General features: G+C 36.3%; 1 protein-coding gene across 4 annotated transcripts in view; it reads left to right on the forward strand.

Annotated features, from left to right (window-relative positions):
- Positions 1-21,345, forward strand: part of VPS13A (vacuolar protein sorting 13 homolog A) — a 247,441-nt gene that overhangs the window by 44,645 nt on the left and 181,451 nt on the right. For all 4 annotated transcript variants that reach the window (XM_050761071.1, XM_050761072.1, XM_050761075.1 and 1 more), the window contains exons 11-17: positions 858-985; positions 1,181-1,287; positions 2,098-2,269; positions 7,183-7,245; positions 7,720-7,852; positions 8,644-8,738; positions 9,372-9,514. In XM_050761071.1, coding sequence (XP_050617028.1) covers positions 858-985; positions 1,181-1,287; positions 2,098-2,269; positions 7,183-7,245; positions 7,720-7,852; positions 8,644-8,738; positions 9,372-9,514 — 841 coding nt within the window. The remainder of the gene's footprint in view (positions 1-857; positions 986-1,180; positions 1,288-2,097; positions 2,270-7,182; positions 7,246-7,719; positions 7,853-8,643; positions 8,739-9,371; positions 9,515-21,345) is intronic.

The following is a 21,345-nucleotide window of genomic DNA, read 5'->3' on the forward strand; positions in this document are numbered from 1 at the left end:
TAGGTCCAGGGTAGCATCTATCACCATCACCAGCCACTAGATTTATTTATTGCTTTTGTTTTTTTTTTTTTTTTTTCCAGTGTAAGAAGGAATACAGAAGAAAGAACAATATCTTTAAGCATTTGTTTATATTCAAACATATTCTTGAATGTTTAATGTTTAAGAAATTAAATGTTAGTCTGTATCGATGATTAAAATAAAAGGAATATATCATCTTTATATACAAATTAGCTTATAATTTAATGATGGGTCTTTGTCTAGATTCTGCTATTATTGGTTTTCCTCTGAGTGGTTCTTATTCTTTTTGGCACCAAACACAAAGAATTGAGAGGAATTTATCTTAGATTATGGGTTGAGCCAAGCAGGTAATCCTGGGCAAACTTTCCCTTTCATTTCTCTTCTTTTACCAATTAAAAGGAAGAACACAGATGGATCTAGAGAAGCTGATCAGAAATTCAGAAATTATATAATGGAAACCAGTGTTAATCCTCTTAGCATTTCTAATGTTCATTCATTCTATAAAACTGTGTACTTGTATTAAAACTATTTTATTGAATTATTTTTCTTAAAATGTTTCTGCTTTTAAGTATCATATTGGTGTTTTGAAGGGGAGTTCAATTTGCCTTTATTGTATTTATGGAAGACAGTGAATTATAAGTAGGAAAAAGATGAAGAATCTTCTCCACTAATTAAGGAACAGTTCATCTGACTGAACCATGGCAGTGTGAACATCTGGGAATTGTAGAAAGGGTATAAAATAAATGGAAATCAGTGTTTTCAACTTCATCACTTTACTGCCTTGAGACTTTGGAAGTATAACTCAGTTTTTTTTTTTTTCCATTTGTATTGTTTTTCAGTGTTTCGTCCCATATCTGCTAATGCCAAACTTGTGATGAATCGCCGATCTGATTTTGACTTTTCTGCCCCCAAAATAAACTTGGATGTTGAGTTACATAACATAGCAATTGAATTTAATAAACCACAGGTGATTTTCTTTAATACAATTTTCAGCTGTGAATTATTGTTTGATGAAAGCAAAACTAAGATTTTAAATGTTTCACTAAAATTCATGATGTTATATGGTAACATTTCCCTAAAAAGTCAGTAATGTAACTTTTATCTTCAGCAATTGAACAAAAAAATGTGATACATTTAAGAGCTTTAATTTTCCATTCTTTAGTATTTCAGTATTATGGAGCTTCTTGAATCAGTTGATATGATGACACAAAATATGCCATATAGGAAGTTCAGACCTGACGTGCCTCTTCACCACCATGCCAGAGAATGGTAAAATGCCTTGAGTTTTTTTTTTTTTTTTTTTTTAGATTTTAAAAATACAACATACAGATAAATTTCTCGACTTCAAGAGTAATCTTTAAAATATACCATTTTTAAGGTCTGATACAAACCATAATTGATTTATAGCTAGAAATGTATATAGCCGCTTTAGCTTATTGAGTTAATGAAACTGATTTAAGGGATTCTTCCTAACACAGTTTACAACTTGAGATACTCAAATACCATAGTTTTCATTTACTATAGATGGGTCAGTGTATTTAGAACTATTACAAAAACAAATCCTGGTTTGTTTTCTTGCATTTTTCTCTCCCCAACCCCGACCTCAACTCCCCTATCAGATACACTGAACCAATATTATTAAACCTGTATTTTAAAACCTAAAAATGTTACGGAGTCTATGCAAGATAATCCCATTTTAAAACTCAAAAGTCTTGTTATTCCAGTTTTTAAGCTATTCCCTAGTTTCTAGAAGTTACAATTACTCTTTCAGTTGACTATTTCAGTTATTATTCAGATGACTAAATGTTATTTGCCAATTAATGCCTTAATAGTTCTTCTGTAGAACCATATTTAACAAAATGGAATGATTTTGCTTATTTTCACTTAAGAAAGAGGAAAGATTAATATTAAATGGATTATTGATGCAAACAGGGTTGGGTAAAAAGGAAGTACTCAGATAATATATCATTTTCCTAATCTTTGTATTATAGTTATGTATGTTGTTAGAGTGGAAACAATGTCAATTACGTTTCATACTGTTGACTTGAGGGTGTTAAATGTTTTTGTTTTTTTAACTAGGTGGGCTTATGCTATACATGGTGTTCTTGAAGTAAATGTTTGCCCCAGGTTACGGATGTGGTCATGGAAGCATATTAGAAAACATAGGGGAAAAATGAAGCAATATAAAGAACTGTATAAAAAAAAGTTAACAAGTAAGAAGCCACCTGGTGAACTTCTCGTGTCTTTGGAGGTTAGCATTTAAAAATAAATGATTGAATGTTTTATACTACATAACTCCTTATTGGTCTTCAGTGACTAATACTCCCTACCTTTCACTCCAATTTTTATTGACCTTTTCATCTCTTTTACTTAGACTTTTTTGTACTTCTGTTCTGAACTTCAGCTGGATAATACAAGATTTGTTGAAATTCTCCTGTGAGCTTTTGAAATTTGAGATTATTCTCAAACTGAAGGAATTTGGGTTCATGCAAATAGTAACTTGAAACCTCTATTGATTGTGTCATTTTTAACCTCAAAAGTCTAAATAGTGTTTGCTACATTGATTCCAACTTCTCTGTGTTGGTTTCAAAGCCTTTTATGTGTAACCACTGCATTTTTCCCCTGTGTTACCATCTGACTATGCACTAATTTAATGTTTCCTGTCCTCTGTATATTTAATGCTCATTCTTATAGCCACACCTATGCTCATAGATGCTACCTGCCTTTGTCTCTCTACCCACTCAATTCTGCTCATCCCTGAAGTTCTACTTAAGTCTTAGTGCTGGCATGAACATCTCTGAATTTTCTGCTTATACAGAGCCCTTTTTCTCTTAATTTTTGTGGTATTTCTAGTCTCTACCAGTAATTTTACATTTAATTATCTATCTTGAGATATTATTTTTGTATTAATCTTGTCTTAGCATTATGACATGTTTCAAGAGGGACTCTTACAAATTGGTGAACTATAGTTACAGAGATTAAGGGAAGTTAGTCTCTTGAAGTTAATATAAACATTCTGAATCCAGAATGAATTTCTAAATCATAGATTAGATTGAGTTTTACTTTTATTTTCAATGCGGGAGACTTTCTGAAGACCTAGGGCTATTAGGAATGCCTGGGCTTAGAGTCTTTTGGGGGATGGGTTCAGGTTTTCTTAGTCTGGAATCGTAACCTGAATCCTCCAAGTCTGGATAGGAGAACCCTGAATAAATTATTCTGAAATAATAATAGGTTGTAGTTACTTCTCTTGGGGGAAAAATAGTTTGAGCATGAAATTCTCAAAAGTAATTATGGGTATGTAAAGATAGCTATGATGAAAGATTTAGCTAATCTCAGCTTATTTCAATAGCTATGACAACTATGAAAAGTGTTAAGTATTAAAAACAAGTTTTAAGTGTGTCTGGGTCTACTTGAAATATAGGCATACTTTGCTTTATTGTGCTTTGCTTTTGTACAAATTGTGTTTTTTTCAAATTGAAGGTTTGTGGCAACCCCGTGTCTAGCAAATCTGTCAGCGCCATTTTTCCAACAGCATTTATTCATGTCTGTGTGTCACATTTTGGTAATTCCCAAAATATTTCAAACTCTTTCATTATTATTATATTTGTTACGATGATCTGTGATCAGTGATCTTTGCTGTTACTGTTGTAACTGTTTTCAGGTGCCACAAACTGCATTCATATAAGACAGCCGTTAAGTTTAGACTAAAGCTGCATCTCCCTACATATTTTAAGTTCAGCCAAAAGGTTTCTCTGTATGCCATGAACTATAGCTTAAATGGAAGTGTAAACAGACTCTAGTCTACTCTTGTGCCAATCACCAAGTTTTGGCCAATCACATGTGGCCAGTTGTTCAAACCGTGTTCAAATAAGGTGAACACTAAGCTATAACCAAACCAGCTGTTTCTGTACGTTGCTTCCATTTTCTCTATGTCACTTTCCTTTTTCTGTCCATAAATCTTCTTCCATTGCGTGGCTACACCAGAGTCTCTGAGCCTCTTCTGGCTCTGGAGGCTGCCCACTTTGTGAATTGTTCATTGTTCAATTAAACTCTTAAATTTAATTCTGCCGAAGTTTTTATTCTAACACAGCAAACTTAATAAATGTTGTGCGTGTTCTGACTGTTCTACTGACTGGCTGTTTTCCTGACTCCCTCTCCTTGGACCTCCTTATTCCCTGAGATAAAATAGTGAAATTAGGCCGATTAATAACCCTACAAAGGACTCTAAGTGTTCAAATATAAGGAAGAATCATACGTCTCTCACTTTAAATTGAAAGCTGGAAATTATTAAGCTTAGTGAGGAAGGCATGTTGAAAGCAGAGACAGGCCAAAAGCTAGGCTGCTTGTGCCCAATGGTTAGCTGAGTCCTGAAGAAAATTGAAAGTGCTGTTCCAGGGAACACATAAGAAAGTGACACAGCCTGTTTACTGATGTGGAGAATGTTTTAGTGGTCTAGATAGATGAAATCAGCTACAGCATTCCTCTAAGCCTTATCCAGTGCAAGGCCCTAAACATATTCTCTTCAATACCATAAAGACTGAGAGAGGTGAGGAAGCTGCAGAAGAAAAGTTTGAAGATAGCAGAGATTGGTTCCTGAAGTTTAAGGGAAGAAGCTGTCTCTATAACATAAAAGTGTAAAGTGAAGCAGCAAGGGCTGATGGAGAAGCTGCAGCAAGTGATCCTGAAGATCTAGCTAAGATCGTTGATGAAGGTGGCTGTATTAAACAGATTTTCAGTATAGATGAAACAGCCTTTTACTGGGAGAGGATCCATCTGAACTCTCATACCATGAGTGAATAAGTTAATGCCTGGCCTCAAAGCTTCAAAGGACAGGCTGACTCCCTTGCTAGGTGCTGATGTAGCTAGTGACTTCAGGTTGAAGCCAGTGCTTCTTTGCCATTCTGAAAATCCTAGGGCCCTTAAGAATATGCTAACTCTGTTCTGCCTATGCTCTATACAAGGAACAGCAAAGCCTGGATGACACCATATCTGTTTACAACATTTTAAACCTAAGCTCAGGCCTACTGCTCAGTAAAAAAATATTTTTTTCAAAATGTTATTGCTAATAGACAATGCACCTAGTCACCAAACCTCTGATAGAGAAATACAAGGAGATGAATGTTGTTTTCATGCCTGCTAACACTACATCTGTTCTGCCACCAATGGATTGAAGAGTAATTTTAATTTTCAAGTCTTATTATTTAAGAAGTACATTTTGTAAGGTGATAGCTGCCTTATGAAATAGGTAGTTATTCCTCTGATGGATCTGGGCAAAGTAAATTGAAAACCTTCTGGAAAGGATTTGCCATTCTATATGCCATTAATAATATTTGTGAATCATGGGTGGAGGTCAAAATATGAACATTGACAGGTGTTTGGAAGTTGATTCCAAACCTCATGGAAGACCTTGAGAGGCTCAAGATTTCAGTGGAGAAAGTCACGCAGATGTGGTGGAAATACCAAGAGAACTAGAAGTGGAGCCTGAAGATATGACTAAATCGCTACAAGCTCATGATAAAACTTTAACCAACGAGGAGTTGCTTCTTATAGAAGAACAAATAAAGTGGTTTCTTGAGATGAAATATACTCCTGGTGAAGATGAGAACATTGTTGAAATGACAATTAGAAATTTACAGAAAATTAGTTGATAAAGCAGCAGTGTGGTTTGAGAGGATTGACTTCAATTTTGAAGGAAATTCTGTAAGTAAAATGCTATCAAACAGCATTGTACGCTACAGAGAAATCATTTGTGAAGAGTCAATTGATGGGGCAAACTTCGGTTAAGAAATTGTAATAGTCACCCCAACCTTCAGCAGTCACCACCCTGATGAGTCAGCAGCTATCAACATTGAGGCAAGATCCTCCACCAGCAAAAGATTACAACTTATTGTTATTGATGGCTCAGATGATTGTTAGCATTTTTTAGCAATAAAAATTTAGCAATAAATTTTTAAAGTATTTTAAAATTAAGGTATTTATTTTTTCTTAAGACAATGCCATTGTACCCTTAATAGATTACAATGTAGTATGAACATAACTTTTTTTTTTTTTTTTTTTTTTTTGAGACGGAGTCTCACTCGGTCGCCCAGGCTGGAGTGCAGTGGCTGGATCTCAGCTCACTGCAAGCTCCGCCTCCCAGGTTTACTCCATTCTCCTGCCTCAGCCTCCCGAGTAGCTGGGACTACAGGCGCCCGTCACCTCGCCTGGCTAGATTTTTGTATTTTTTAATAGAGACGGGGTTTCACCGTGTTAGCCAGGATGGTCTTGATCTCCTGACCTCGTGATCCACCCGTCTCGGCCTCCCAAAGTGCTGGGATTACAGGCTTGAGCCACCGCGCCCAGCCGAACATAACTTTTATATGCACTGGAAAACCAAAACATTTGTCTGACTCTTGCCTTACTGTGGTGGTCTGGAACTGAATCTGCAATATCTCTGAGGTATGCCTGTATCTTAATGATAACATACAGGCTGTACACGTAATATGAAGGATTTATGGTTATATATCTATGTGTAGTTTTTTTTGAGACAGGGTCTCACTTTGTCACCCAGGTTGGAGTGCAGTGGCACCATGACCCCTCAGACTTAAGCTGTCCTCTCATCTCAGCCTCCTACGTAGCTGGGACTACAGGCATGTGCCACCATGTTTAGCTAATTTTTATATGTTTTGTAGAGGTTTTGCCATGTTGCCCAGGCTGGTCTGGAACTCCTGGGTTCAAGTGATTCGCCTGCCTCAGCCTCCCAGAGTGTTGGGAATACAGGCATGAGCCACTGTGCTTGGCCTTGTAATTATATTTTTAGTTGAAAATGTCGCTAATATGTTTACCCTTATCTGTAGTTTAAACCCAAATAAAATCATTTTAAACAATGCATGTACATATTTTAATATGTGTTTATTACTTGAAGAGTTTGGAACTCTTTTATGCATAATATGTATGATTTCATTTTTCAAAATATTACTCTCTAATTTACTAATTTCCATGCTGATATGTGTTCAAGCATTGCTTCCAAGAATTTAACATATGTATTATATTGATGAGTGTTCTGTTGTTTGCTTCCTATTATATCTTTTTTTAGTGCAGCAGTTTGATAGATTATGTGCTTATTAAGTTATTTATGTAAAGTTATTTTTGTAAAGTTAACACATTTTTGTTTATATTTTTCAGGAGTTGGAAAAAACCTTGGATGTCCTTAATATAACTATAGCTAGACAGCAGGCAGAAGTTGAGGTAATTCTTGGCTTTTCAATTAGTAAAAATAATTTTAAATTCCATATAGATGTGACAGATGTGATATTATTAATCTTGTACTGTAACATACTGTTTCCAAAAAATGGTTCAGTTTGATTTTTAGTATTGTAAGAAAATTATTTAATATTTTTTGGCACATCCATTTAAATCAGACAGCTTTCTATGGGAAAAAGTCTTTCTAAATAATTGGGCTTTTCAAATATTCAGTTATGAAGGTTAAAAGCCAATTTATTTTTTTTCAATCATCATTTCTTATAGGATGGTGGAAAAACTACGTGGTACTCCTAAATTCTTATGTTTGACTAATGTTGCAGTTACTGTGTTCTGTTGTTAATGTGTATATTGTTTACATTCATTTTGCTCAAGAAGATAAGTTCTCAGAATGTCTTGCTTATATTTGTTTCAGTTGCTAAAGGATAATATGTCATTTATTTGAAAATTTGTTCATTTTAGGTAAAGAAAGCTGGATACAAAATTTACAAAGAAGGAGTAAAAGATCCAGAGGATAATAAAGGGTGGTTTAGCTGGCTATGGTCTTGGTCAGAACAAAATACTAATGAACAACAACCAGATGTTAAACCTGGAAGTATGTCCATTTCATTTTACAGCATAATCACTGGGTGTCAAAATAAAGTTTTGCCATTTTTGCCTAATTAAAGTAAATAGACATTGAAGTATATTTATGTAATTATATATAAAGTTATTACAAATAAAACTATTAAAACATTGAAAATGTATGTTAGTTTAAAAATAAAAAATAGTTTTAAAAATCTTACTAGTGCTTACAAAGGAGCTTTATGCCCAGAGATTTAGTGAATGCATATAGCACAGTAATAAATAAATAAAAATTCCAGAGTGGTCTCCATTGTAAATTTTTATTGAAGTTGTTTCTTGGAAAGATTTTTGATTTTTAACTAACAGCTTAAGAGTATAGCTTTGGAGGTTTAGAGACTTAGGTACATGTTTTAGATCTATCACTTATTAGCAGTGTGTCTCTGGCACGTTATTTAAGTGCACTAAACCTCAGTTTTATCATCTATAACGTGGGAGGAAATTACAATATTAATACTACCTACTTTTTATACTAAATGTGTTGATTAGCACAGTGCTATTAATTGTCTAATATAGTTAGCCATATTTGAGCTCTTGCTTAATAGAAATATCATAAATTAATGTTGCTAAACTTACATATTTAGCAGTTTATATTTTGGATAATTACTTGTAAAATTGCCAGCCCCATTCAAACATTCAGTGTTTATAATTTCTTAAGAGCATTCAAGAAAGTAAATTTCACATGCTGTTTATTAAAGGCAGATAAATTGTGTTAATTTTATTGTTTTTATTTAAGAACATAAAGCACTTCTTTATAATTTGTAGTTCTTGAAGAAATGTTGACACCTGAAGAAAAAGCTTTACTCTATGAAGCAATTGGCTATAGTGAAACAGCAGTTGATCCAACTTTGCCAAAAACAGTAAGATGTTTTCTTGCCTTATACCTTAGAATTTATTTATTTATTTAGAGACAGGGTGTCACTCTGTTGCCCAGGCTGGACTGCAGTGGTGTGATCTCTGCTGCCAGCCTTAACCTGGCCTCAAGCAATCCTCCCACCTCAGCCTCTTGAATAGCTGGAGTCACAGGCATGCGCCATCATGCTGGCTAATTTTTTTTTTTTTTTTTTTTTTTTTTGATAGAGATAGGGTTTTGCCATGTTGCTCAGGCTGGTTTTCAGCTTCTGAGCTCAAGCAATCCGCCTGCCTCGACTTCCCAAAATGCTGGGATTATAGGCGTGAACCACTGCGCCTGACCTTATGCTTTGGAATTTAATGTTACATATATCTATTTTTAATCCTTTCGAAAATATATGTTACTGACTTGTTCTGTGATCTTTTTTCTGGGTCTATAATTGCATTTATTTTAATTTCTAAGGTAGGGATAAATATTGTCTCTTTTTTTGGTGTTATTTTGATGATTCTTGAAGAGATAAAATGTTCTTAAAATATTTGGTGGTTTTTGAAATGAATGTACTGTAAGAATAAGAGTATTTGTTGTGTTTTTTTAATATATATATATATGTTTTCATTTTATTCTTCTGAATATACCTTAGTTTGAAGCCTTGAAGTTTTTTGTCCACTTGAAAAGTATGTCTGTTGTTCTAAGAGAAAATCATCAAAAACCTGAGCTGATAGATATTGTAATAGAAGAATTTAGCACCTTAATTGTGCAAAGACCAGGAGCGCAAGCAGTAAAGTAAGTATTAATTTATTTTCTTTTATCATATATGAAAAAACTTCACTGTGTTCTTAGACATTAGGTCACAATCCTAGTCTTTTGTAAAGAGCACTATAGTTTAATATATCCTTTTGTGGTTTCAGGAAACTTAAGGTTTTTTTTTAATTGTTAAAATAATACACGTTCAGTAGAAAACCACATTCCAGTGAAACACAGGGCATTAAAGAATAATACAAAAATGATCAGCAACTACACCCCACAAAAAGAAACACTATTAACAATGTGGTTTTTATCTGAGAGTGTTTAGTTTTATTTTTTTTTAATAGCTTTGAGATGTAATTCACATACCCTGCAATTCATTTAAGGCATATGATTCGTTGATTTTTCACAACTGTATTATATAGTAATTTCACATTGGTATATTTACAAAGTTGCACAACCACCACCACTGTATTAGTCCATTTTCATGCTGCTAATGAAGACATACCCAAGACTGGGAAGAAAAAGAGGTTTAATTGGGCCAACGGCTCCACATGGCTGGGGAGGCCTCAGAATCATGGCGGGAGGCCTCTTTCATGGTGGCGGCAAGAGAAAATGAGGAAGATGCAAAAGCAGAAACCCCTGCTAAAACCATCAGATCTCATGAGACTTATTCACTACCATGAGAACAGTATGGGGAAGCCACCCCCATGATTCAGATTACCTCCCAGCAGGTCCCTCCCACAACACATGGGAATTATAGGAGTATAATTCAAGGTGAGATTTGGGTGGGGACACAGAGCCAAGCCATATCAACTACTGTCTAAGTCCAGAACTTTATTTATTTTTTTTGAGAGAGGGTTTCACTCTGTTGCCCAGGCTGGAGTATAGTGTCAGGATCTTGGCTCACTGCAATCTCTGCTTCCTGGGCTCAGGCTAATCTCCAGCTTCAGCCTTCTGAGTAGCCGTGACTACAGGCGTGAGCCACCAACACCTTGCTAATTTTTGGAATTTTTGTAGAGATGGGGTTTCACCATGTTGTCCAGGCTGGTCTAGAGCTTGTTGGCTCAAAGCAGTTCACCAGCCTCAGCCTCTTGAAGTGCTGGAATTACAGGTGCGAGCCTGGCTCATTCCAGAATATTTTAACAACTCCCAAAGAAACCCTGTAACCATTAGCAGTCACTCCCAAGTGCCGCCTTACCCAGCCCCTGGCAACAACTAATTTACTTTCTATTTGAAAGGATTTGTCCATTTTGGACAATTCATATGAATGTAGTCATACATAGTGGTCTTTTCTGTTTGGCTTTTTTCACTTAGCGTGACGTTTTCAAGGTTCATCCTGTTGTAGCGTGAATTAGTACATTGTTTTTGTTGCCTAGTAGTCTCTATTATGGATATGTCACATTGTGTTTATCGATTTAACTGTTGAGGATATTTAGATTGTTCCTTCTTTTTGGCTATTCTGAGTATTGCAGCTACGAATACTCATGAGTAATATTTTCTTTGGAGGTGGGTTTTAAATTTCTTGGGTGTATACCTGGGGTGGAATTGCTGTCTCATATGCTAATTCTATTTAACCTTTTGAGGAACTTCCAGACTGTTTCCCAAAGCAGCCTCACCATTTTACATTTCCATGAACAGTGTATGATGTTTCCAATTTCTTCATATCTTCATCAGTATTTGTTATTATCTGTTCTTTTGATTACAGCATGAAATGGTATCTCACTGTGGTTTTGATTTCCTTTTTCCTGATGGCTAAGGATTTTGAGCTTTTTGTGTGTGTGTGCTTATTGGCCACTTTATGTGCATGTCTTCTTTGGAGAAATGTCTGTTAAATTTATTTTCCTATTTTATATTGGGTTGTCTTTTTATTTTTGAGTTGCAAGAGTTCTTTATATATTCTTGATACAAGTCTCTTATTAGATAAACAATTTTCAGTTATTTTCTCCCACTGTTTTCTTTTTATTTTTCTTAATGGTGAAGTCAAATTTATATTTTCTTTTTTTACACATGCTTTTCATTATACCTCAGAAATTTTTGCCTACTCCAGTGGTACAAATATATACTCCTATATATTCTTGTAAGAATTTTATACTATTTCCTCTCAAATGTAGGGTTATGATCCATTTTGAGTTAATGTTATTGGATGGTGTGAGGTGGGGGGGGTTCAGCTTCATTCTTTTTCATGAGATTATTCAGTTGTCCTAGCACCATTTGTTGAAAAAACTATTCTTTCCCCATTGAATGATCTTGGCAGCCTTGTCAAAATTTATGAGTTGATCATAAATGTAAGGATTTATTTCTAGACTCTTAATTCTAATCCCATTGATCTATATGTCTAGCCTTATGTCGGTACCCTGCTGTCTTAATTATGGTGGCTTTATAGTAGAACTTGTAATCAGAAAGTATGACTCTTCCAGTATTTTTTGTTTTAGCTGTCCTGATTTCCTGAAACTTCTGTATAAATTTTAAGATTGTTGTCCATTTCTGCAAAAATATAAGCTTAGATTTGATAAAGATTGCATTGAATTTTGTGGATCAATTTTGGGTGTACTGAACAAATTATTCAGCACAAATTATTCAACTACTCATCTAAACAATATTAAGTCTTCCAATCCATGCACATTGGATGTCTTTTCATTTATTTAGATATTTAAAAAATTTGAACAGTGTTTTGTAGTTTTCAGATACAGTACACCTCTTATGTTAAATTTATTTGCAAGTATTTTATTGTTTTTGATAGTATTATAAAAGAATTGTTTCCTTAATTTCATTTTGGATTATTATATGTGTATAGACATACAATTGAGTTTTGTATACTGCACTTGTACCCTGCAACCTTGATGAACTTGTTTCATTAGTTCCACGAGTTTTTTTTAGTTGATTCCATAGGATTTTTTATATACATGATCGTATAATCTGCAAATACAGTTTTACTTCTTCCATTCCAGTGTGGATGCCCTTTCTTTTATTTTCTTGCCTAATTGCCCTGGCTAGAACCTCCAGTAGTATTTTAAATAGAAATGATGAGAGTGGGCTTCTCTTCTTGTTTCTGTTCTTAGAAGGAAGTGTTCATCCTTTCACCATTATGTTAGATGTGAGTTAGGTGTGGTCTGCATCATTTTACAATCCCACCAGCAATATACATGGATTCATAGTTTTCCAAAGCATTCCAACACTTGTTATTTTCTGTTTTTTTTTTTGTTTTTTGTTTGTTTTTAATTTTTATTTTAAAGTGTAGCCATCCTTATGGGTGTTAAGTATAGTATCATATTGTGGTTTTGATTTGAATTTCTTTAATGACTAATGATGTTGAGCATCTTTTCATGTGGATATTGGCCCTTTGTGTAAATTCATTGGGTCTATTTTTAAATATTTTTCATTTGTTGTTGAGTTGTAAGAATTCTTTTGTATTCTGGATACTAAACCTTCACCAGGTACATGATTGCAAATATTTCCTTCTATTCTTTATTTTGTTGTTTCACTTCATTGACACTGTTCTTTGATGTACAAAAGTTTTTACTTTTGAAGCTCACTTTATCTGGTTTTATATTTTGTTGTTCACACTTTTGATGTCTTATCTCAGAAGGTTCACCTAAGCCAAGGTTGTGAAAGTCTACTCCAATATTTTCTTCTAAGAGTTTTATACTTCTCTCTCTTACATATAAGTTTATGACCTATGTCGAGTTAATTTTTGTAAATGGCATAAGGCATTGGTACAACTCATTTAATTTGCATGTGGATATCCCGGTGTCCCCTCACACTTGTTGAAGACACTGTTCTTTCCTCAATGAACACTCCTGGTACCATTGTTGAAAATCAATTAGCCATAGATGTATGACTTTATTTTTGGACTTCAATTCTATCTCATTTTTATTCTAGACTTTCACTGTGATTATCATTATACCAGTTTTGATGACTGCAGATTTTTAGTAAGTTTTGAAATTGGGAAGTGTCTTCCTTATTTTGTTCTACTCTTTCAAGAATGTTTTAGCTGTTTAAGGGTTGCTTGCAAGAGCTTACGAATTTGAGGATTCACTTTTCCATTTCTGGAAAGTATCTCTTTGAAATTTGATAGCGATTGCATTCAGTATGTAGATTGCTTTTGGTAGTCTTGCCATAATAACAATATTAAGTCTTCTGTGAACATAGGATATCTTTCCATTTAAATAAATGCTAAATAGATGCTTTTTCTGTTTTTATGAAGAATTTCAGAAGGATTGTTATTAATCTTTAAATATTTTGTAGAATTCACTTCACAAAATGAAGCCATTTTGTCCTTGTATTAGTCTGTTTCATGCTTCTAATAAAGAGATACCTAAGACTGGGTAATTTATAAAGGAGAGAGGTTTAATTGACTCATAGTTCGGTATGGCTGGGGCAGCCTCACAGTCATGGCAGAAGGCAAATGAGGAGCAAAGTCATGTCTCACATGGAGGCAGGCAAGAGAGCTTGTGCAGGGGAGCTCCCTTTATAAAACCATCACACCTTGTGAGACTTATTCACTATCATGAGAACAGCACCGGAAAGACCTACCCTCTTGATTCAGTTGCCTACCATCAGATCTCTCCCACGACATGGGGGAATTATGGGAGCTAAAATTCAAGATGAGATTTGGGTGGGGACACAGCCAAACCGTGTCAGCTGAATTCTTCTTTGTTGAGAGTTTTTGATTACTGATTTACTCCTAACTAGTTATAGGTTTTACTATAAGTAAGTTTAAAAGGTTATAGTAAGTTTTAGTATACTAAAGTTTATTGTAAAGTTTTACTGATAGTTTATAGGTTTATAAGTAGGATCTGTAAGTTACAGTAATTTTACTATAGGTTTTTAAGGTTATAGAAAGGTTTTACTTCCTATTAGTTATCTGATTTTCTATTTCTTCTTAAGGCAGTTTTTGTAATTTGTATATTTCTAGGAATTTGTTCATTTCTTTGTTTTGCTGGTACTATTTTTTTGCAGTACTTGTTTGTAGTACTTTTTATTCTTCTATGGTGTGTCATAATGCCTCCACTTTCATTTCTAGTTATAGATATTTGCATCTTTAGTGTTTTTTTTGTCCTATTTTAGGTAAAGGTTTGTTAAGTATGTTGTCCTTTTCAAAGTGGCAACTTTGATTTTTTTCATTCTCTCTGGTGTTTTTGTTTTATCTATTTAATTTGTCTCCACTCTGATATGTATTATTTTATTCATACTGTGAGCTTTGGGTTTAATTTGCTCTTCTCTTTGTAGTTCTTTTTTTTTTTATACTTTAAGTTCTAGGGTACATATGCACAACGTGCAGGTTTGTTACATATGTATACATGAGCCATGTTGGTGTGCTGCATCCATTAACTCATCATTTACATTATGTATATCTACTAATGCTATCCCTCCTCCCTTCCCCCTCCCCACAATAGGGCCCGGTGTGTGATGTTCCCCTTCCTGTATCCAAGTGATCTCATTGTTCACTTCCCGCCTATGAGTGAGAACATGCGGTGTTTGGTTTTCTGTTCTTGCGATAGTTTGCTGAGAATGATGGTTTCCACCTGCATCCATGTCCCTACAAAGGACACGAACTCATCCTTTTTTATGGCTGCATAGTATTCCATGGTGTATATGTGCCACATTTTCTTAATCCAGTCTGTCACTGATGGACATTTGGGTTGATTCCAAGTCTTTGCTATTGTGAATAGTGCCACGATAAACATATGTGTGCATGTGTCTTTATAGCAGCATGACTGATAATCCTTTGGGTATATACCCAGTAATGGGATGGCTAGATCAAATGGTATTTCTAGTTCTAGATCCTTGAGGAATTGCCACACTGTTTTCCACAATGGTTGAACTAGTTTACAGTCCCACTAATAGTGTAAAAGTGTTCCTATTTCTCCACATCCTCTCCAGCACCTGTTGTTTCCTGATTTATTAATGATTGCCATTCTAACAGGTGTGAGATGGTATCTCATTGTGGTTTTGATTTGCATTTCTCCGATGGCGAGTGATGATGAGCATTTTTTCATGTGTCTGTTGGCTATATGAATGTCTTCTTTTGAGAAGTGTCTGTTCATATCCTTTGCCCACTTTTTGATGGGGTTGTTTGTTGTTTTCTTGTAAATTTGATTGAGTTCTTTATAGGTTCTGGATATTAGCCCTTTGTCAGATGAGTAGATTGCAAAAATTTTCTCCCATTCTGTAGGTTGCCTGTTCACTCCGATAGTAGTTTCTTTAGCTGTGCAGAAGCTCTTTAGTTTAATTAGATCCCATTTGTGAATTTTGGCTTTTGTTGCTGTTGCTTTTGGTGTTTTAGACGTTTCGTCCTTGCCCATGCCTATGTCCTGAATGGTATTACCTAGGTTTTCTTCTAGGGTTTTTATGGTTTTAGGTCTAACATTTAAGTCTCTAATCCATCTTGAATTAATTTTCGTGTAAGGAGTAAGGAAAGGATCCAGTTTCAGCTTTCTACCTATGGCTAGCCAATTTTCCCAGCACCATTTATTAAATAGGGAATCCTTTCCCCATTTCTTGTTTTTGTCAGGTTTGTCAAAGATCAGATGGCTGTAGATGTGTGGTATTATTTCTGAGGGCTCTGTTCTGCTCCATTGGGCTGCATCTCTGTTTTGGTACCAGTACCATGCTGTTTTGGTTACTGTAGCCTTGTAGTATAGTTTGAAGTCAGGTAATGTGATGCCTCCACCTTTGCTCTTTTGGCTTAGGGATTGTCTTGGCAATGCGGGCTCTTTTTTAGTTCCATATGAACTTTAAAGCAGTTTTTTTCCAATTCTGTGAAGAAAGTCATTGGTAGCTTAATGGGGATGGCATTGAATCTATAAATTACCTTGGGCAGTATGGCCATTTTCACAATATTGATTCTTCCTATCCATGAGCATGGTATGTTCTTCCATTTGTTTGTGTCCTCTTTTATTTCACTGAGCAGTGGTTTGTAGTTCTCCTTGAAGAGGTCCTTTACATCCCTTGTAAGTTGGATTCCTAGGTATTTTATTCTTTGAAGCTATTGTGAATGGGAGTTCATTCATGATTTGGCTCTCTGTTTGTCTGTTGCTGGTGTATAAGAATGCTTGTGATTTTTGCACATTGATTTTGTATCGTGAGACTTTGCTGAAGTTGCTTATCAGCTTAAGGAGATTTTGGGCTGAGACAATGGGGTTTTCTAAATATACAATCATGTCATCTGCAAAGAGGGACAATTTGACTTCTTCTTTTCCTAACTGAATACCCTTGATTTCTTTCTCTTGCCTGATTGCCCTAGCCAGAACTTCCAACACTATGTTGAATAGGAGTGGTGAGAAAGGGCATCCCGGTCTTGTGCCAGTTTTCAAAGGGAATGCTTCCAGTTTTTGCCCATTCAGTATAATATCGGCTGTGGGTTTGTCGTAAATAGCTCTTATTATTTTGAGATACGTTCCATCAATACCGAATTTATGGAGAGTTTTTAGCATGAAGGGCTGTTGAATTTTGTCAAAGGCCTTTTCTGCATCTATTGAGATAATCCGTGGTTTTTGTCTTTGGTTCTGTTTATATTCTGGATTACATTTATTGATTTGTGTATATGTTGAACCAGCCTTGCATCCCAGGAATGAAGCCCACTTGATCATGGTGGATAAGCTTTTTGATGTGCTGCTGGATTCGGTTTGCCAGTGTTTTATTGAGGATTTTTGCATCGATGTTCATCAGGGATATTTGTCTAAAATTCTCTTTTTTTGTTGTATCTCTGCCAGGCTTTGGTATCAGGATGACGTTGGCCTCGTAAAATGAGTTAGGGAGGATTCCCTCTTTTTCTATTGATTGGAATAGTTTCAGAAGGAATGGTACCAACTCCTTGTACCTCTGGTAGAATTTGGCTGTGAATCTGTCTGGTCTTGGACTTTTTTTGGTTGGTAGGCTATTAATTATTGCCTCAATTTCAGAGCCTGCTATTGGTCTATTCAGGGATTCAGCTTCTTCCTGGTTTAGTCTTGGGAGAGTGTAAGTGTCCAGGAAATTATCCATTTCTTCTAGGTTTTCTAGTTTATTTGCATAGAGGTGTTTATAGTATTCTCTGATGATAGTTTGTATTTCTGTGGGGTCGGTGGTGATATCCCCTTTATCATTTTTATTGTGTCTATTTGTTTCTTCTCTCTTTTCTTCTTTATTAGTCTTGCTAGTGGTCTATCAATTTTGTTGATCTTTTCAAAAAACCAGCTCCTGAATTCATTGATTTTTTGGGAGGGTTTTTTGTGTGTCTATCTCCTTCAGTTCTGCTCTGATCTTAGTTATTTCTTGCCTTCTGCTAGCTTTTGAATGTGGTTTGCTCTTTCTTCTCTAGTTCTTTTAATTGTGATGTTAGGGTGTCAATTTTAGATCTTTCCAGTTTTCTCTTGTGGACATTTAGTGCTATAAATTTCCCTCTACACACTGCTTTAAATGTGTCTCAGAGATTCTGGTATGTTATATCTTTGTTCTCATGGATTCCAAAGAACATCTTTATTTCTGCCTTCATTTCATTATGTACCCAGTAGTCATTCAGGAGAAGGTTGTTCAGTTTCCATGTAGTTGAGTGGTTTTGATTGAGTTTCTTAGTCCTGAGTTCTAGTTTGATTGCACTGTGGTCTGAGTGACAGTTTGTTATAATTTCTGTTCTTTTACATTTGCTGAGGAGTGCTTTACTCCTCAGTAACTTTGGGATAAGTGTGATGTGGTGCTGAGAAGAATGTATATTCTGTTGATTTGAGGTGGAGAGTTCTGTAGATGTCTATTAGGTCCACTTGGTGCAGAGTTGAGTTCAATTCCTGGATATCCTTGTTGACTTTCTGTCTCATTGATCTGTCTGATGTTGACAATGGGGTGTTAAAGTCTCCCATTATTATTTTACGGGAGTCTAAGTCTCTTTGTAAGTCTCTAAGGACTTGCTTTATGAATCTGGGTGCTCCTGTATTGGGTGCATATATATTTAGGATAGTTAGCTCTTCCTGATGAATTGATCCCTTTACCATTATGTAATGGCCTTCTTTGTCTCTTTTGATCTGTAATGGTTTAAAGTCCGTTTTATCAGAGACTAGGATTGCAACCCTTGCTTTTTTTCGCTTTCCATTTGCTTGGTATATCTTCCTCCATCCCTTTATTTTGAGCCTATGTGTGTCTCTGCATGTGAGATGGGTCTCCTGAATACAGCAAACTGATGTGTCTTCACTCTTTATCCAATTTGCCAGTCTGTGTCTTTCAATTGGACCATTTAGTCCATTTACATTTAAGGTTAATATTGTTATGTGTGAACTTGATCCTGTCATTGTGATGTTAGCTGGTTATTTTGCTCGCTAGTTGATTCAGTTTCTTCCTAGCATCGATGGACTTTACATTTTGACATGTTTTTGCAATGGCTGGTACCTGTTGTTCCTTTCCATGTTTAGTGCTTCCTTCAGGATCTCTTGTAGGGCAGGCCTGGTGATGTCAAACTATTGAAGCATTTGCTTGTCCGTATAGGATTTTATTTCTCCTTCACTTATGAAACTTAGTTTGACTGGATGTGAAATTCTGGGTTGAAAATTCTTTAAGAATGTTGAATATTGGCCCCCACTCTCTTCTGGCTTGGAGAGTTTCTGCCGAGAGATCTGCTGTTAGTCTGATGGGCTTCCCTTTGTGGGTAACCCGACCTTTCTCTCTGGCTGCCCTTAACATTTTTCCTTCATTTCAACTTTGGTGAATCTGATAATTATGTGTCTTGGAGTTACTCTTTTCGAGGAATATCTTTGTGGCGTTCTCTGTATTTCCTGAATTTGAATGTTGGCCTGCCTTGCTAGGTTGGGGAAGTTCTCCTGGATGATATCCTGCAGAGTGTTTTCCAACTTGGTTCCATTTTCCCCGTCACTTTCAGGCACACCAATCAGACATAGATTTGGTCTTTTCACGTAATCCCATATTTTTTGGAAGCTTTGTTCATTTCTTGTTACTCTTTTTTCTCTACACTTCTCGCTTCATTTCATTCATTTGATCTTCAATCACTGATAGTCTTTCTTCCAGATGATCGAGTCGGTTACTGAAGCTTGTACATTTGTCATGTAGTTCTCGTATTATGGTTTTCATCTCTATCAGTTTTTTTAAGGACTTCTCTACATTGGTTATTCTAGTTAGCCGTTTGTCAAACCTTTTTTCATGGTTTTTAGTTTCTTTGCACTGGTTACATAGTTCCTCCTTTAGCTCTGAAAAGTTTGATCGACTGAAGCCTTCTTCTGTCGACCTGTCAAAGTCATTCTCCGTCCAGTTTGTTGTGTTGCTGGCGATGAGCTGCGTTCCTTTGGAGGGGGAGATGCGCTCTGAATTTTTGAATTTCCAGCTTTTCTGCACTGCTTTTTCCCCATCTTTGTGGTTTTATCTGCCTTTGGTCTTTGATGATGTTGATGTACTGATGGGGTTTTGGTGTGGGTGTCCTTTCTGTTTGTTAGTTTTCCTTCTAACAATCAGGACTCTCAGCTGCAGGTCTGTTGGAGTTTGCTTGAGGTCCACTCCAGGACCTGTTTGCCTGGGTATCAGCAGCGGAGGCTGCAGAAGATAGAATATTGCTGAACAGCGAGTGTTGCTGTCTGATTCTTCCTCTGGAAGCTTCGTCTCAGGGGTGTACCCCCCGTATGAGGTGTGAGGTGTCGATCTGCACCTAGTGGGGGATGTCTCCCAGTTAGGCAACTCAGGGGTCAGGGACCCACTTGAGCAGGCAGTCTGTCCGTTCTCATATCTCAGCCTCCATGCTGGGAGATCCACTGTTCTCTTCAAAGCTGTCAGATGGGGGCATTTACCTCTGCCGAGGTTTCTACTGTTTTTCGTTTAGCTATGACCTGTCCCCAGAGGAGGAGTCTATAGAGGCAGGCCAGCCTTCTTGAGCTATGGTGGGCTCAACCCAATTCGAGCTTCCCAGTGGCTTTGTTTACCTACTTAAGCCTCAGCAATGGCGGGCGCCCCCCCGCAGCCTCGCTGCCACCTTGCAGTTAGATCTCATACTGCTGTTCTGGCAATGAGGGAGGCTCCGTGGGTGTGGGGCCCTCTGGGCCAGGTGTGGGATATAATCTCCTGGTGTGCCGTTTGCTAAGACCCTTGGTAAAGCGTAGTATTAGGGTTGGAGTTACCCACCCTAATACCACCCTAGTATTAGGGTGGGATTTTCCAGGTGTTGTGTGTCTCAATTTCCTTTGGCTAGGAAAAGGATTCCCAATTCCCTTCCCCCTTGCGCTTCCCAGGTAAGGCGGTGCTTCCTCTGCTTCAGCTCTCACTGGTTGGGCTGCACCCTTGGACCAGCGCCAACTGTCCGACACGACATGCCCCAGTGAGATGAACCCGGTACCTCAGTTGAAAATGCAGAAATCACCCGTCTTCTGTGTTGCTCATGCTGGGAGCTGGAGGCTGGAGCTGTTCCTATTTGGCCATCTTGGGCACGTCCCCCTGCTCTTTGTAGTTCTTCAAAGTGTAAAGTGAGGTTTTTGGTTTGATAGTCTTTCTTTTTTAATGTAGGCATTTGCAGACAAAAATTTCCCTATGAAAACTGCTTTGGATACATCTTGTATGTTTTGTAATATTGTGTTTGATTTGCATCCATTTCAACATATTTTCTGATTTCTGTTGTGTTTTTTTTTTTTTTTTTTTTTTAACCTGTTCCTTCTTTAAGCGTGTTTAATTTCCACATAATTGTGAATGTTTCAGTTTTTCTTCTGTTCAGTTCTAATTTGATTCCATTATGGTTGGAGAAGATGCTTGGTGTATTTTCTTATTAAACTTATTGTGATTTGTTTTGTGACCTAACGTTTGGTCTGTCCTGGAGAATGTTCCATGTGCTTGCACTTGAGAAGAATGTATCTTGCTGTTGTTGGGTAGAGTAGTCCATATTTGTCTGTTACATGTGGTTGGTT

The sequence above is a fragment of the Macaca thibetana genome, chromosome 15, assembly GCF_024542745.1.
Source record: "Macaca thibetana thibetana isolate TM-01 chromosome 15, ASM2454274v1, whole genome shotgun sequence".
Classification (NCBI taxonomy): Eukaryota; Metazoa; Chordata; class Mammalia; order Primates; family Cercopithecidae; genus Macaca; species Macaca thibetana.